We start from the raw sequence: 14236 nt of genomic DNA, 5'->3' as shown, positions 1-14236 counted from the left end.
TAGTACGGTGGGAAAATGTCCATTACTTAAGGATAAATTAACAATATGTGCTAAAGGTTCAGCAATAATGGTTCCTACTTTTTTCAGTAGGCTATTTGATATGTCATCATGTCCAGATGATTTAGAATTTTTCAGTTTAAGTATAATTTGAAGAATATCTGAATTTGTGACTGGTAAAAGGTTTAGACTGTGGCAAGATAATGGAATATTATTAGAAAGAAAAGTATAGTCGTTGGTCATGTCCAATTGTTTAATTGTATTAGAAGCAATTTCGGAGAAACATTTATTGAAAAGATTGGCACTCTCTCGGTCGTTTAAAGAAAATCCATTTTGAGAAATTTTAACTTCATTTTTAATTTTTATTTTATTAGAACACTCTCTAATAATATCCCACATAGTTTTATTTTTGTTAGTGGAGGTGAAAAGTCTGTTTTCGTTGTAGTTCTGTTTTGTTTTAATTAGTAAATGTTCGTATTCTTTGTTAATTTTTCTAAATTCATCCTTAAAAACGGGAAAGTGCATGCTAAGATTTGCATAAAGTGAGACAGTGTTTTTTAGGTTTATGATTTCTGGAGTAATCCATTTTTTCTTGGAATCGTTAAGAATGTATGTAATTTTTTTAAAAGGAAACGATAGTTCAAAAAGTCTTCTAAAATCAGACATAAAAATGTCAAAAGCTACTTCCGTGTCAGTTGTGTCATAAAGTGCACTCCAATCGTGTTTTTCAAGAGCATAATAGAAGTGTTGATAATTTGCTTCGCAAAAGTTACGTATATATCTATGACTGGTTCTTGGAATTAGTGGGCACCTTAAATTAAAAGATAATTGTTGAGCACTATGATCAGCTAAATTAAAATTTACGACTCGCGCGTCGTATTTAATGTTAATTGCAGATACAAAAATGTTATCAAGACATGCCTTATTGCGAGTTGGTTCTGTTATAGTTTGAACTAAATTAAAAGTTGCTAATAAATCTAGTAAATACGTTTTATGGGATGAATCTACCAGGAAGTTTACATTGAAATCTCCCACAACCATAACTGTTCTATTATTATTAGGTACTATGGATAGTATGTCACCCAAAACATCAATGAATAAGTAAAAGTCGCCCGAAGGAGGTCTATACAGAGCAATAATAACTACATTTATACTTAAAATATCTATCGCACAGCATTCTATCACATTAACTATAGATTTTTCTTTAATCTGTGGTAAATCTGCAGATTTTAAATTAGAATTGACAAAGATTGATACGCCACCATGTTTGTTTTTGTTACGGCAGAAACTAGAACATAATAAATAGTTTTCCAAGTTGATAAGCTTAATTTGGTCAGAAGACTGCCAATGTTCGCTAAGTACTACAATACTAGAGTTTATTTCAGATAATACAACTTGAAGCTTTTCTATTTTGTTGCCCAAACCTTGTATATTTTGGTGCATAAGATGAAACGAACTTTCTTGCAAGTTATTTTTTGGAGTAAATACAAGTTTTATCTTGTCGCTCCTTTTCCTTGGACTTTTGTAAAATTCGATTTGAGTTGTGACGTCTGTACACTTGACCGCACGGACTAACTGTTGTCGTTGATTTTCTTTTTCCGGTGAAAAAATTTAGTTACGAGAGCCCCTGGTGCCCAAATTTCAGGTTTCAGTGCACTTTCCAAGTTGCTGGCATTAATAGTAACTTTAAAACTAGCATAAACATTTGGGTGTTTACTTGTTACCGGTTCACATTCACCTTCATGGAAAAATTTCTTTACTTCTGCCTCCAGAGAGTTCCGATCGGTATTCGGATGTAGTCGACTTACAAATAAATGTGCCTTCTTGGGTACAGTTTCGATGTTAGACGAGCCCGTTCCGACGACAGCAATATTTGAGGTTTTCCTATGCTTCCTTTTTGCTTCCGTCCATTTTACTTCTTCCACTTTTTTGTTGAGTATCTTCATTTTCTTCCTGTTGTTTCATTTGATTCTGTGCAGTTTCATTTTCGATCGTTTTCTTGTGTGATTTATCTGAGTCAAGAATATTCTTGGTCTGTTTAAATTTTGTCTTTGCAACAGTCAAATTAGTGGAATGACCCCGACCTTCGTTGTCCTCCATTTGTGTTGATATTTCTTGTTTAGCGTTCTTGTCTGAATTGTCGCGCTGTGATTGTGAAAAATTTTTTTGCAAGAATTCAATCTGCGTGTTTAATGATGATATTTGCTCACGTAGTTCAAAAATCATTTGGTCCTTTTGTTTTAAGATGTAGCATAGGATTCGAGGGTCCAACATCTGGTGATTCTTAGCAATTTCATCAACCGCGTCCCAAAATTTTTCATCAACGTTGGTATGATGTGTGTCCAAGGTTTTTATAGCTTTACAACACATCAACGTTTGGTCGGCCAACACCGTAACTCCACTACAAAGCTTTGCACAGCTTGGATGAAAAGAACTTGCACAGTTTATACACTTTATAACATCATTTACGACTTCTCTTTTACATCTTTTACAAGACGAAATCGACGACACGTTCGCACCGCCCGCCATCTTGAGATTCAGCTATTGTAGTTGTCTAAAAATGTATTTGTAGTTGTCTAAATGGTTCATTAAAAGGTTCTCTTCAAAAGCGCCAGCTGTTTTGATGGTAAATCTTATCATCACACAATAAGAAAAGCGGGCCCTCGATTTTTCATCTAATCGCAATAGAACATGGCATTTTAATGAGATTTTAGTAATAAAGACTCGATCAGCACCAGCAACATAACCTAATAAAATATTTTGTGCAGTTTGTGCATTTATTCCGTTTAATTTGTCCTACAATAATCATCAGACTGGATGAAATAATTCAGTTAGAGTTATTCGTTGATTTCTAAAAATAATTTTTAATTCCACTTTGACATTTGACTTCGACAGTGCGACCGAACATTTCGCGAGAAATGTGAATTACAATAATAAAAAAAAGTCAAATCGTCTTCAAAGAACAAGTTGAGGGAACGAACGGAAAACAAAAATGTTTTTCAAATAAAAAACGGCGATTTGTTCTATAAATCCTGTGGAAAAATTGTAAGTGTAAATTCTTAGTGTTGCACAATTCAGTGTGATGTTGGGAGATCTTACTCTAGACAAAAAATGTCTTAGCAGACAATAGGAAACATTATTCTGCAGAAAATTTTGGAAAACATCTAATTTGTTATGCAAATTTAAGTACTTAGGATTAGAATCGCTGATTATGTGAAATAACAAAATGAATACAGGGTTAGTATAAAGTCTGGGAACGGTCCAATAGTTTTTTTTCTGAAATTTGCTTTGGATATTACAATATTTATTGTATTATTATTTGTTGTTTTATTGTACTTCAGGAGCGAGGGAGGTTCTATCCAAACAATTTTTTTTCTATTTTTTTGAATCAGTAGAAATAAACATGTTGATAATTTCCGAAATTAGTTTTTTATTCTGCATCAGAATATGTCAAAAAAATCAGGGTGTTCCATTAAAACAATAAAAATTGGTCTAAAGAGTTTAGACAGTACTTCCCTCGCTGTCGGAAACTTGACGACTGCATGTCTATTATGTTTTTTTTTTCTCATTACATTTTTCTAGTGGGAATTTAAAAAAAAATGTGATGACGTCATCAACATTTTTGCAAGGAGTGTAATACTAAGAATAAAATTATTGTGTTCCCAAATTTTCGGGAAAATGAATTGGGTCGTTTTGAATATTGATTTCTTATAATCAATAAAATAACGTAACAATTTACTTACGTATACGGCGCCGGTGTGTAATATCTAGAGAGCGGGTTTCTGTCGGGCTAGGCAAGGCCAAACTCGGTACGGCTCGCACGGGATGCGAATTCATTGCCGTTGCGGACTGCTCTTCGTTTATTTGAGATTAGAATAACGTTGTTTCGTTGCACTCTGCTGTTAATTCCCGTTCTCATTTACTTAGCCGTTTGATTAATAAATCGTTAATTATAATTATGGAATCCAGCACGTCCCCCCCTATAATCGTGACGTAGCCCGACAGAAATCCGCTGTCTAGTAATATGAGGGGCAACTGAAAATCGTTTATGTATAAACATTCTTAATTTAAGATGACAAGCGTAACAGCATACGTGAGAGTCAAACAAAGAAACTGTAAACAAAACGACCATCGGTTTTATTGCTTCGACTTCCGCTTATTATATAAAACATTGCGTTTTATTTTAATTCTTGACGGTGAAATTCACAATTGGTTGATTATAAACATGTCTATTCCGCATTCGCGGAACCAAGTGACCGCATAAAACAAATGCAGGTCTGTAATGTTAAAGTCGATGTAAATAAGCGTGCTACCCTTATGTTTCAACCGAGTTTTTCCTTTAACAAATTTTGTGTCTACCAAATTGGGTTGGTTGGGGTGTAATACTAATAATAAGTGTTGCCTTTAATTTAATCAATAAAATAAATTGACTTCATTAATTTTTTTGAACCACCTCTTAAGAAAATCTAAAAAATATGAATGGAATGATAAATCACAAGACGTCCATTCATATTTTTGGATTTGCATATGCAGGGTGACTCAAAAAAATTAATGAAGGCGTGAATTTATTTTATCGATTTAATCAGGAATTACAAAACCGAATGCTTTGAAATCTTGGGAATATTCTAAAGTTATGGACGACCAAATACGTTTTGATCAAAAATTTACCATGCTTATGATAATTTTAAAATATCTTCAAGATTTCGAAGCATTCGGTTTTGTAGTTCCTGAGTAAATCAGTAAAATAAATTTACGCTTTCATTTATTTTCTTGAATCACCCCGTATATGCAAATCCAAAATATCTGCACTTACCTGGCAACAATTATTGTAACTTGGTCCAATTTTTAAAATTTGGAGATATATATCCTCAATGACACTCACTCTTCAACAGTTTTTTTCGAATTGGCTTCGCATTTCGCAATCGCAACTGTTTCGTCTCGCCACCCAAACAAGTGATTCCCCCCGCGCCGCTCGTCGTTTCCAACTTCCGCTTTTTGCTATGGCTGGGAGTTTGTTTATATAAACTATGTCTCAACGTGCGATAAAGAAATGACACGGTCAGTGGCATAACTGAAGCAAATGCATATGTACTTTTTCTCTGCTTCTCTCGATGTATAAACATTAACAGTCGAAGTTAATCATGTATTGACAATATATAAAATGATTAAGAGATATTCTTCCGATCACAAAAAAAAATTTCAACATTTGCTATTTATGGTGCTTATTCACGAACACACAATAACAAATAAATAAATATTATAACATTATTGTTGCGAAAATCGGAAGTGCTGTTCTTGATTTGATGGGCGAAAAAAGTTGGAAGTGCCGGGATCTGTTACCGGAACTTCTAATTGCACTGCACACTCCACCTCCACTAAACCACAGGCCACAGTTGCTTATGTTAAAACTCATCATATTTTTGCACATTTTGAGTTAAACTTTTTTGGCAAAAATTGTAGATGACGTCATGAATTTTTTCGGGGTAATAAACAGATATATTTTCATTAACAATTTACCATGCTCACAATCAATTTTAACCATCTGCAAGATTTCAAAATATTCAGTTTAGCAATTCTTGATTTATTCACTAAAATAAAGTGACTGATTCATTTCTTTTTTTGAGTCACCCTGTATAAGCAAGTTAAAAAATTTGAATGCAATGATTAGTTACAAGTGTAGTCAGATCATATACTTTATTCAGTAAAATTGTGAGAAGACGTAATGAATTTTTTTTGGGGTTGATAAAGAGATACATTTTGATTAAACAGTTACCATGCTTACAATAACTTCAAAACGTCAAGATTTCTAAGTATTCAGTTTTGCAAAATCAATTAACTCCGTCATTAATTTTTTTCAGACACCCTGTATAAGCAAATATCAAAAATTTTACAAGTATAGTCAGATCATATACTTTATTCAGCAAAATTCTGAGAAGACGTAATGAATTTTTTTTGGGGTTGATGAAGAGATACATTTTGATTAAACAGTTACCATGCTTACAATAACTTCAGAACGTCAAGATTTCTAAGTATTCAGTTTTGCAAAATCAATTCACTCCGTCATTAATTTTTTTCCAGACACCCTGTATAAGCAAATATTAAAAATTTTAAAAGTGTAGTCAGATCATATACTTTATTCAGCAAAATTGTGAGAAGACGTAATGAATTTTTTTTGGGGTTGATAAAGAGATACATTTTGATTAAACAGTTACCACGCTTACAATAACTTCAAAACGTCAAGATTTCTAAGTATTCAGTTTTGCAAAATCAATTCACTCCGTCATTAATTTTTTTCAGACACCCTGTATAAGCAAATATTAAAAATTTTAATGCAGTGATAAATCACAAGTATGGACTCATCATACTTTGCAAAATGCACATTTAAGATAGCATTTTTTCAGCAAAATTTTGGGGTGACGTCATAAATTTTTTAGGGGGGACGACCAAATACATTTTGATCAAAAATTTACCATGCTTATGATAATTTTAAAATATCTTCAAGATTTCGAAGCATTCGGTTTTGTAGTTCCTGAGTAAATCAGTAAAATAAATTTACGCTTTCATTTATTTTCTTGAATCACCCTGTATATGCAAATCCAAAAAATATGAATGGAATGATAGATCACAAGTACAGACTGATCATATTTTGTGCATTTTAGATATGATTTATTCGGCAAACTTTCGAGCTGACGTCATCAAGTTTTTGGAGGGGATAAGCAAATATATTTTGACTAAACATTTATTATGCTCTTTATAACCTTAAAACATCTGCAAGATGTCAGAGCATTCCGTTTTGTAGTTCCTGATTAAATCAATAAAATATATTTGCGCATTCATTAATTTTTTTGAGTCACTCTGTATATGCAAATCCAAAAAATATGAATGGAGTGATAAATGATAAGTACAGGCTCATCATATTTTGTACATTTTAGATATGATTTATTCGGCAAACTTTCGAGCTGACGTCATCAAGTTTTTGGAGGGGATAAGCAAATATATTTTGACTAAACATTTATTATGCTCTTTATAACCTTAAAACATCTGCAAGATGTCAGAGCATTGCGTTTTGTAGTTCCTGATTAAATCAATAAAATATATTTACGCATTCATTAATTTTTTTGAGTAACTCTGTATATGCAAATCCAAAAAATATGAATGGAGTGATAAATGACAAGTACAGGCTCATCATATTTTGTACATTTTAGATATGATTTATTCGGCAAACTTTCGAGCTGACGTCATCAAGTTTTTGGAGGGGATAAGCAAATATATTTTGACTAAACATTTATTATGCTCTTTATAACCTTAAAACATCTGCAAGATGTCAGAGCATTCCGTTTTGTAGTTCCTGATTAAATCAATAAAATATATTTGCGCATTCATTAATTTTTTTGAGTCACTCTATATATGCAAATCCAAAAAATATGAATGGAGTGATAAATGATAAGTACAGGCTCATCATATTTTGTACATTTTAGATATGATTTATTCGGCAAACTTTCGAGCTGACGTCATCAAGTTTTTGGAGGGGATAAGCAAATATATTTTGACTAAACATTTATTATGCTCTTTATGACCTTAAAACATCTGCAAGATTTCAGAGCATTCGGTTTTGTAGTTCCTGATTAAATCAATAAAATATATTTACGCATTCATTAATTTTTTTGAGTCACCCTGTATATGCAAATCCAAAAAATATGAATGGAGTGATAGATCAGAAGTACAGACTCATCATATTTTGTACATTTTAGATATGATTTATTCCACAAACTTTTGAGCTGACGTCATCAAGTTTTTGGAGGGGATAAGCAAATATTTTTTGACTAAAGATTTATGATGCTCTTTATAGCCTTAAAATATCTGTAACATTTCAAAGCATTCTGGTTAGCAGATTAAAAATTAAATTTCAAAATGTTGTTTTATAATTTTGATTTTTTTTCCAAAAATCTGGACGTTTCGGGTGAAAAGTCGATTCAGAGTTGTAAACTACATGTGTAGGACTATGTTATTTTATACAATTGAAAACCCATTTACTATGTACAATTTTGAAGTGACGTCATCGCTTTAGTGGTGGGGATGATTAGACAAATTTTGGTTAGCGTTTTACCATCTACATGATATTCTTAATATAAGTACAAAATTTCACAACAATCGGTCGAGTACTTTCGGAGATTATCTGTCTAATAAAAATCCGGGACAACAGACGGACAGACGGACAGACGGACAGACGGATAGACGGACGGACAGACGGACAGACGGACAGACGGACAGACAGACGGAAATGGGAGACCTATTTCTTCGTCTTCTAGGGGTCATGAAAGATCGAGAAAACGTAAAAGTAGAGAGTCGGCCGACGGACTCGATTACAATACTTCCTTTGCTTACGCTCGGGAAGTAAAAATACGCGTACATGGTAATTTCTAACTGCAATTTTCAACTTACCCGTCAGGAAATTCACTTATTTTTGAAATTTATGATCACAAAAAACTTTTATAAAATATGTTTACAATTAAAGTATTACTTTATTACGGTAAACTTTTAAATCATCCGTATTACAATAATCACCAACTTTTTAATGTTGTTCCTTATATACTATGTTCCAAAAGTGGGGTTAGCATATCTGATAAGTTGGTGTTATCAAGAGCAAGACTTTCCAAGTTATGAAAAAAACAAAATCTGATAAATGGCTAATTTAATGTTTTCTCCACGGTTCATAGCTTATAATGTATAAATATGTTTCGTACGTAGATTTAGATTTACGAGTATTAAAGCAACTAGCAATAAATTAAAATAAAATAAAGCAAACAAGAGATCAAGTAATAATATGTACACGTAGTTTACGGCGGGGCGAATAGCTATAAGGTTAATTTAAAACAAAAAACAATTAATTTTTGATGTTACTGAAACTATGCTGTACCAACTTCAGATGTTTGTGGACGAAACACCATCGGATGATTATGAAGCATAGCTTAATGTACTTGCATGCTTAAAATGAGAGTTAGTCTCTTTTAGTTTTTTGTTTAAGCTTCGTAATAAATCAATAAACACGTCACCCACATGCTTTTTGCAAAAAGTGCAAAAAGTTTGTACATAATTAACATTTTAAATTCATTGCTTTTTGGTTAGTTACTACAAGTAAACATTTTAAAAGCTAGATTTAAGATATCGATAAATATGAAGTGTTTATTGACGTCTTGCGTGAAAATTTTCCAATCAAATCACAACATTTTTTCTTATTTAAGTAGTATAATTCATATTTATCTAGTTGTTTCCATTTGCGTCGTAGCAGATAAGATATTATTTATTTGCCAAGAATTGGTTTCGCAATTCAATTATATTCAATACAGTACAGAAAGACAAAATAAAATTGACAGTCAAATAGCAAATAATTTACATCCTAAAACTTTTTGTATATCTTCTCAAATTTTTTAATTATAAAAAAAAAGTAAAATTTGCCACAATTTTGTGGAAAATTTATTAGTGCTTTTGACGGTTGAGAGAGAAACCGAAGTTAAACAGAAACATTACATGATATAATATATATAATATTGTTTTCGCTATATAGATAAGTAAATAAATAAATTAATAAACACAAGACAAATCTTCACAATATCTGAAGACAGAGGAAGGATGTAGGTATGTATACAAAGATGTCAATCATAAAATAGTTTTTTTCTTTTGATTTTCGTCTTCCGTCAATTGTGTTCTGCTAATTGTCAATTTTGTGCTGATTAGAAAGAAAAACAAAAACGGCTGGAAAAAGCTCCAGCCGTCAATAGTCACAATGGTTGTATTATTCCGCACCTATTTTATTCACATATGATTCTTCTCATACCGATTAACTTCTTGTTAATTGTTATTAAAGAGGAATAAACACAACGAAACATTTTTATAAACGTTTATTATCACCAGCTTTCACTAAAAATGTCTCAAAGCACCAACAAAAACAGTGTTTGATGCACTTATTCCCTCTGTAATTTATAAATAACCCTTTTTGCGGCGCATTTTCTGGCCTCAGTCTGGCGTATTTCTTGTACAGTTCCAAATGACTGATCGACTTCTTTTGCTCATGAACAATGGTAAATCGTCGCGACTTTTGTGTCTTAGTGTCAACAAGGACGGTTCCTCTATACAACTATTTCTATGCTCAACAGTTCTTCGGTCCTGCAACTTCGACCACTACCCATAGTAGCAAATTTTGAATCCCTAGGGATTCAAAAAATTTCAGTTGTTTTAGGGAATTCTCAACTGCCGAGGATAAACAAAGATGAAAGTCGAAAGTTGTTGCTGTAAAATTAAGTTGAAGAAGTTCGTGATAAATTTAAATTACGAAGTTGATGTAATAATTTCATGGAGTAGCAGCTACAGGGCGAAATCAAGACTATAGTCGCTGACGCTTTCTTCATTTTTGCTGACGTAATTGAAGAATGATAAATGGGCTATTACTTTTTTATAACGACTCGTATTAGATTTATTTGTCAAGGATTTTTATAAGTAGACACGAAAGACAATTAAGGCAGTTATTTGTGTATGTTTCGTATCTTCGTACGTATAACAAAGAAAAATAATCAGAATTATAGGAAGGCAGAAATATCTACCAAACACAGACGAAACGGAGATCAAAGGCGAAGAGGTAATGTAGTCACCACAGTAAAATTTTGTCTGTATTTTTTAACAAACTATTGATTGTAGATATTGGCAAGACCAGTGGAACACTTTTACAAGCGGGCCCAGAAAATCGGAACATTTTTAACCGACTGTTTGGTGCTTGCAATGTTTGGGTAAAGTGCCCTCAAGACGAATTGAAAATGTTTAATGATATTGAAAGTGGACTATACGAAATGCTTATTATGTAAGTTTCGTTATACTCACCTTAATTTAATTACCTACTTTAATCCATGTACTTTTTCCAGAGTAGACGATATTCTGGACGGAACGATACTTCGCAGAGGACTTCTTTCTGCACACATGGTTTATGGAATTCCGCTAACTCTGTATGCTACACTACACAAGATGGTTCTAATAATGAAAAATGTACTCTGTTATGCGGAAAACCGGGAGGTAACCAACAACCACTGATGAAAATTTCTCTCTTTGTTACTGTTTATGTTTTTATTTAGGACATCGCTCTTGATGATTATGTTACTTTAGGTATTCGATTCTTCACTGGACAAGGACTCGAAGTCTACTATAGAGACATCCAACAATGTCCTACTTTTAACGATTTTAGAGCACTAATTCGTGCTAGTAAGTTCAAGGTTTTATAATTTTTGAAATGGAGTCTCCTGTTTTAGAATGTGCCACTGCTTTCGTATGGGGAGTCCAATGGTTAAAACTGTGCGCTAAAAACGATAAAATCGAGTTGAGTGTAGATTTTTGTAACAAAATAGGTGAATTTCTTCAGATATATGACGACTACATAAATTTGCAGTCCTAAGGTAAGCAACCGACTTACCCGTTTTTCATTTGTTTGAACTAATTTTCTAGTACGCAACCGTTCGGATTCTTTGCGACGATCTTGATGAGGGAAAATTTAACTTTCTTGTAATGCATGCAATTCACACCCATCCCAACGATCATCGCATTCTGAGTATCCTTCGTATAAAATAGGAGCTTCGCTTTGTCATGGATCCAATATCACGATTTATTTTCTTAATTCTCTGTCTTAGATATGTTAAAAAAAAGACCACTGGATATAGAAAGTAAGAAACTCTTTGTGGAGATACTGGAAAGTTTTGGAAGCTTCGAGTACACGCGAAAGGTACTGGAAGAGTTGAAAAATGGAATTCTGGTCGACGTGGACGACATGAATGTGGGAAAAAAATCGTGTCTAGAACGAGTTCTTCACGATGTACTCGACAATTTAGAAACGGAAATTTATTACGATGGTTGCGAGTAATATAAACTTCGCGATTGCATGTGTTTCATTTGTTTGTAAAGGTACGATACCAAATTAATTCTACAGGACGGTAAAAATGTAATGTATCTTCTAAGTGTCGAGTTTTAAATTAAATTAACCGTTCCAAATATGCTTTGTATACGCTATCTACTTTATTTTACTGCATCATACATTTGTCATACAAAATTCTTTATTCCTCGTTAATCGAAAAAGTTCTGCGCCGGTACTCTTCGCAAAATATTATTGAACCACACTATAAAATATTGTGTGTAGAAATGTGGAAATAGTTCTAGCAGGTAGTTAAGCGCGTCGTTTCCGTTTTGGTTAATTTTGGCATTCAGAGCATCGTTCTGCCACTGATCATCAAATACTTTCGTATAATTAAATATGGTTTGTTGAGGTACCATATACAACGTACTGTTGACCGCTCTAAAATAGACGGTGCCATTTCTTGGAACTTCTTGCAGGTTGAATGTTAGTTCGAAAGTCGGGTTAACTGAAAAATATAAACTGTGAATGATCCAGTCTAAAACAAAGTATCTTCTTACCTAATAGAATAGAACTATTTCGGCTTATCGTGTTCATTGGAATGGTGATAAATCTGCCATATATTCCATAATCAAACGTGAAAAGCACCGCATTGTAGGTAATGTTTATGGACAAAACTCCCGACGCAGGATTGAATCTGAAAGAAAATTATTCAGGTGGACCCGTTTCACGTTTTTTACGTATTTATAATACGTAGCGCTGGTTGAGTTGATATTCGTCAATCCGAAAATTTCCATGTTGGTGTAGTTTTGTCGAAGACCAGTCCTTGCATCTCCGTATACGGCTGGACTCGGTACTTTGAAAGGGTCGATAACTGGTAGATCGTAGTCGGGTATGGGTACTACCATCTGGATGATCGCGTGTTGAATGGCATTCGATAAACAGTTATTAAAACTTGGAAGTTGTATATTGCATCTGATGATAAAAGTTGGCACTGAAGAAATTTTGATTATGATGAGAAAAACGGGAAAAGAAGGTACTTACTTGGGCCCATGCAGTAGCAGCAGGTTAGGAGGGCTGCTGTAAGAATTACCGCCGAAGTGTTCATTGTTTCGACTACGAACTGTTGGCCAGAGTTTCTGTATTTATATTGTATTTTTGGTGAGGTAGCGAATATTTATTACCCCATTTTTATCACGCTTTTATTAGCTTGGGTTGTATCTATGTATGTATGTAACGGAATCTTTGAGCTTAATTTTCATCGGTTTCTAAAAGTCTGATCATCTTGAAACTTTGCACACGTCTCAAGGATCGATGACAATGCAATAATTTGATAACAGTTTCCCATTATCCTTATTAGGACCGCCAGGATCCTCGATCCTACGGAGACCACTGAGTGGTTCTTTCTAGAAAAATCTAAATAAGTAATTAATTCCCCAATTTATGAATTTGTCGCAGACTAAAAAATGAAAAATAAATAATAGTTTAAAAAACTAAAAAAACACGCTTTTATTGCTAATCGAACTAAAAACTAGAAAATAATTTTTAATGACAGAGTTTAATATTACATTAGTAGAAGATCAAACAATCAATCATAATAAATCACCTCAAATTAAAATTATAATAAAATTTAAGTTATTAACAGAATAATTCAATTCAGAGTAAAAAGCGTGGGGTGCATTTTACTGCGGTTCATAACCATCCTCTCATAGATAGTTGCCAATAGAATGATTGTAATATTTAAAATATCAAGCACCCCACGCTTTTTACTCTGAATTGAATTATTCTGTTAATAACTTAAATTTTATTATAATTTTAATTTGAGGTGATTTATTATGATTGATTGTTTGATCTTCTACTACTGTAATATTAAACTCTGTCATTAAAAATTATTTTCTAGTTTTTAGTTCGATTAGCAATAAAAGCGTGTTTTTTTAGTTTTTTAAACTATTATTTATTGTGAGTAAAAATGGTGATAAATATCTTACCATATCAGTTTTTTAAAATGGTTACTATTTCAGTTCGAAACATGCAACAATTAACAATTTAAAATACCATCAAAATAACAATAGGTACATACAAATTGTCTCTTCGACTGTTGCGCAATAACTATTAACAGATTCAGGAATGTTATGACTTTTATTACAACCGAAGATGTTATGGGCCATAACATCTATGGTCTGTTCAATAGTTTATTGGTTACAGGTGACCTCAGCTTCCAATTTTGTAAATTTACTAAAAGAATAAAAAATTTTTACAATTATTGAATTTTTTTTCCTTAAAAATCCAAGTCAGTTTTCACTTTTTATTGATTCGTAAATTAATCAAGCTTTTATAATGAAAAGTGAAATG

General features: G+C 32.7%; 4 protein-coding genes across 7 annotated transcripts in view; 1 reads left to right on the top strand and 3 right to left on the bottom strand.

The window, feature by feature from the left end:
• Positions 1-8525, bottom strand: part of LOC135138741 (uncharacterized) — a 50166-nt gene extending 41641 nt beyond the window's left edge. The window contains exon 1 of the mRNA XM_064068733.1: positions 8456-8525. Coding sequence (XP_063924803.1) covers position 8456 — 1 coding nt within the window. The 5' untranslated portion in view covers positions 8457-8525. The remainder of the gene's footprint in view (positions 1-8455) is intronic.
• The window catches only part of LOC135138748 (uncharacterized), a 140947-nt gene that overhangs the window by 63434 nt on the left and 63277 nt on the right, over positions 1-14236 (bottom strand). The window lies entirely within an intron of this gene.
• On the top strand, positions 10495-11912 carry LOC135138752 (terpene synthase-like). The gene is made up of 7 exons (XM_064068756.1): positions 10495-10525; positions 10578-10630; positions 10690-10849; positions 10911-11058; positions 11118-11435; positions 11485-11587; positions 11667-11912. Exons 3-5 carry the CDS (start codon positions 10806-10808, stop codon positions 11262-11264), a joined length of 339 nt encoding a protein of 112 aa, XP_063924826.1. The 5' UTR covers positions 10495-10525; positions 10578-10630; positions 10690-10805; the 3' UTR covers positions 11265-11435; positions 11485-11587; positions 11667-11912.
• LOC135139126 (uncharacterized) lies at positions 12070-13026 on the bottom strand. The gene is made up of 4 exons (XM_064069236.1): positions 12929-13026; positions 12638-12878; positions 12445-12581; positions 12070-12392 (listed from the first exon to the last, which is right to left on the bottom strand). Exons 1-4 carry the CDS (start codon positions 12990-12992, stop codon positions 12097-12099), a joined length of 738 nt encoding a protein of 245 aa, XP_063925306.1. The 5' UTR covers positions 12993-13026; the 3' UTR covers positions 12070-12096.

The sequence above is a fragment of the Zophobas morio genome, unplaced genomic scaffold (assembly GCF_036711695.1).
Source record: "Zophobas morio isolate AGI-343-1 ecotype UQ-CSIRO unplaced genomic scaffold, CSIRO_AGI_Zmor_V1 ptg000030l, whole genome shotgun sequence".
Lineage (NCBI taxonomy): Eukaryota > Metazoa > Arthropoda > Insecta > Coleoptera > Tenebrionidae > Zophobas > Zophobas morio.
The sequence above is the reverse complement of the archived record's forward strand: the minus strand, read 5'-3'. Positions and strand labels throughout refer to the sequence as shown.

What these genes read in the sequence shown, in the direction of transcription:
- LOC135138752 (XM_064068756.1), top strand. Translation starts at nt 10,806, where the DNA reads ATGTTTAATGATATTGAAAGTGGACTATACGAAATGCTTATTAT. An exon ending in CTATACGAAATGCTTATTAT is followed by an intron (nt 10,850 to 10,910) that starts GTAAGTTTCGTT and finishes TACTTTTTCCAG; the next exon opens with AGTAGACGATATTCTGGACG. An exon ending in GTTATGCGGAAAACCGGGAG is followed by an intron (nt 11,059 to 11,117) that starts GTAACCAACAAC and finishes GTTTTTATTTAG; the next exon opens with GACATCGCTCTTGATGATTA.
- LOC135139126 (XM_064069236.1), bottom strand. Translation starts at nt 12,992, where the DNA reads ATGAACACTTCGGCGGTAATTCTTACAGCAGCCCTCCTAACCTGCTGC. An exon ending in CTGCTACTGCATGGGCCCAA is followed by an intron (nt 12,879 to 12,928) that starts GTAAGTACCTTC and finishes AAATTTCTTCAG; the next exon opens with TGCCAACTTTTATCATCAGA. An exon ending in ATCAACTCAACCAGCGCTAC is followed by an intron (nt 12,582 to 12,637) that starts GTATTATAAATA and finishes ATTTTCTTTCAG; the next exon opens with ATTCAATCCTGCGTCGGGAG.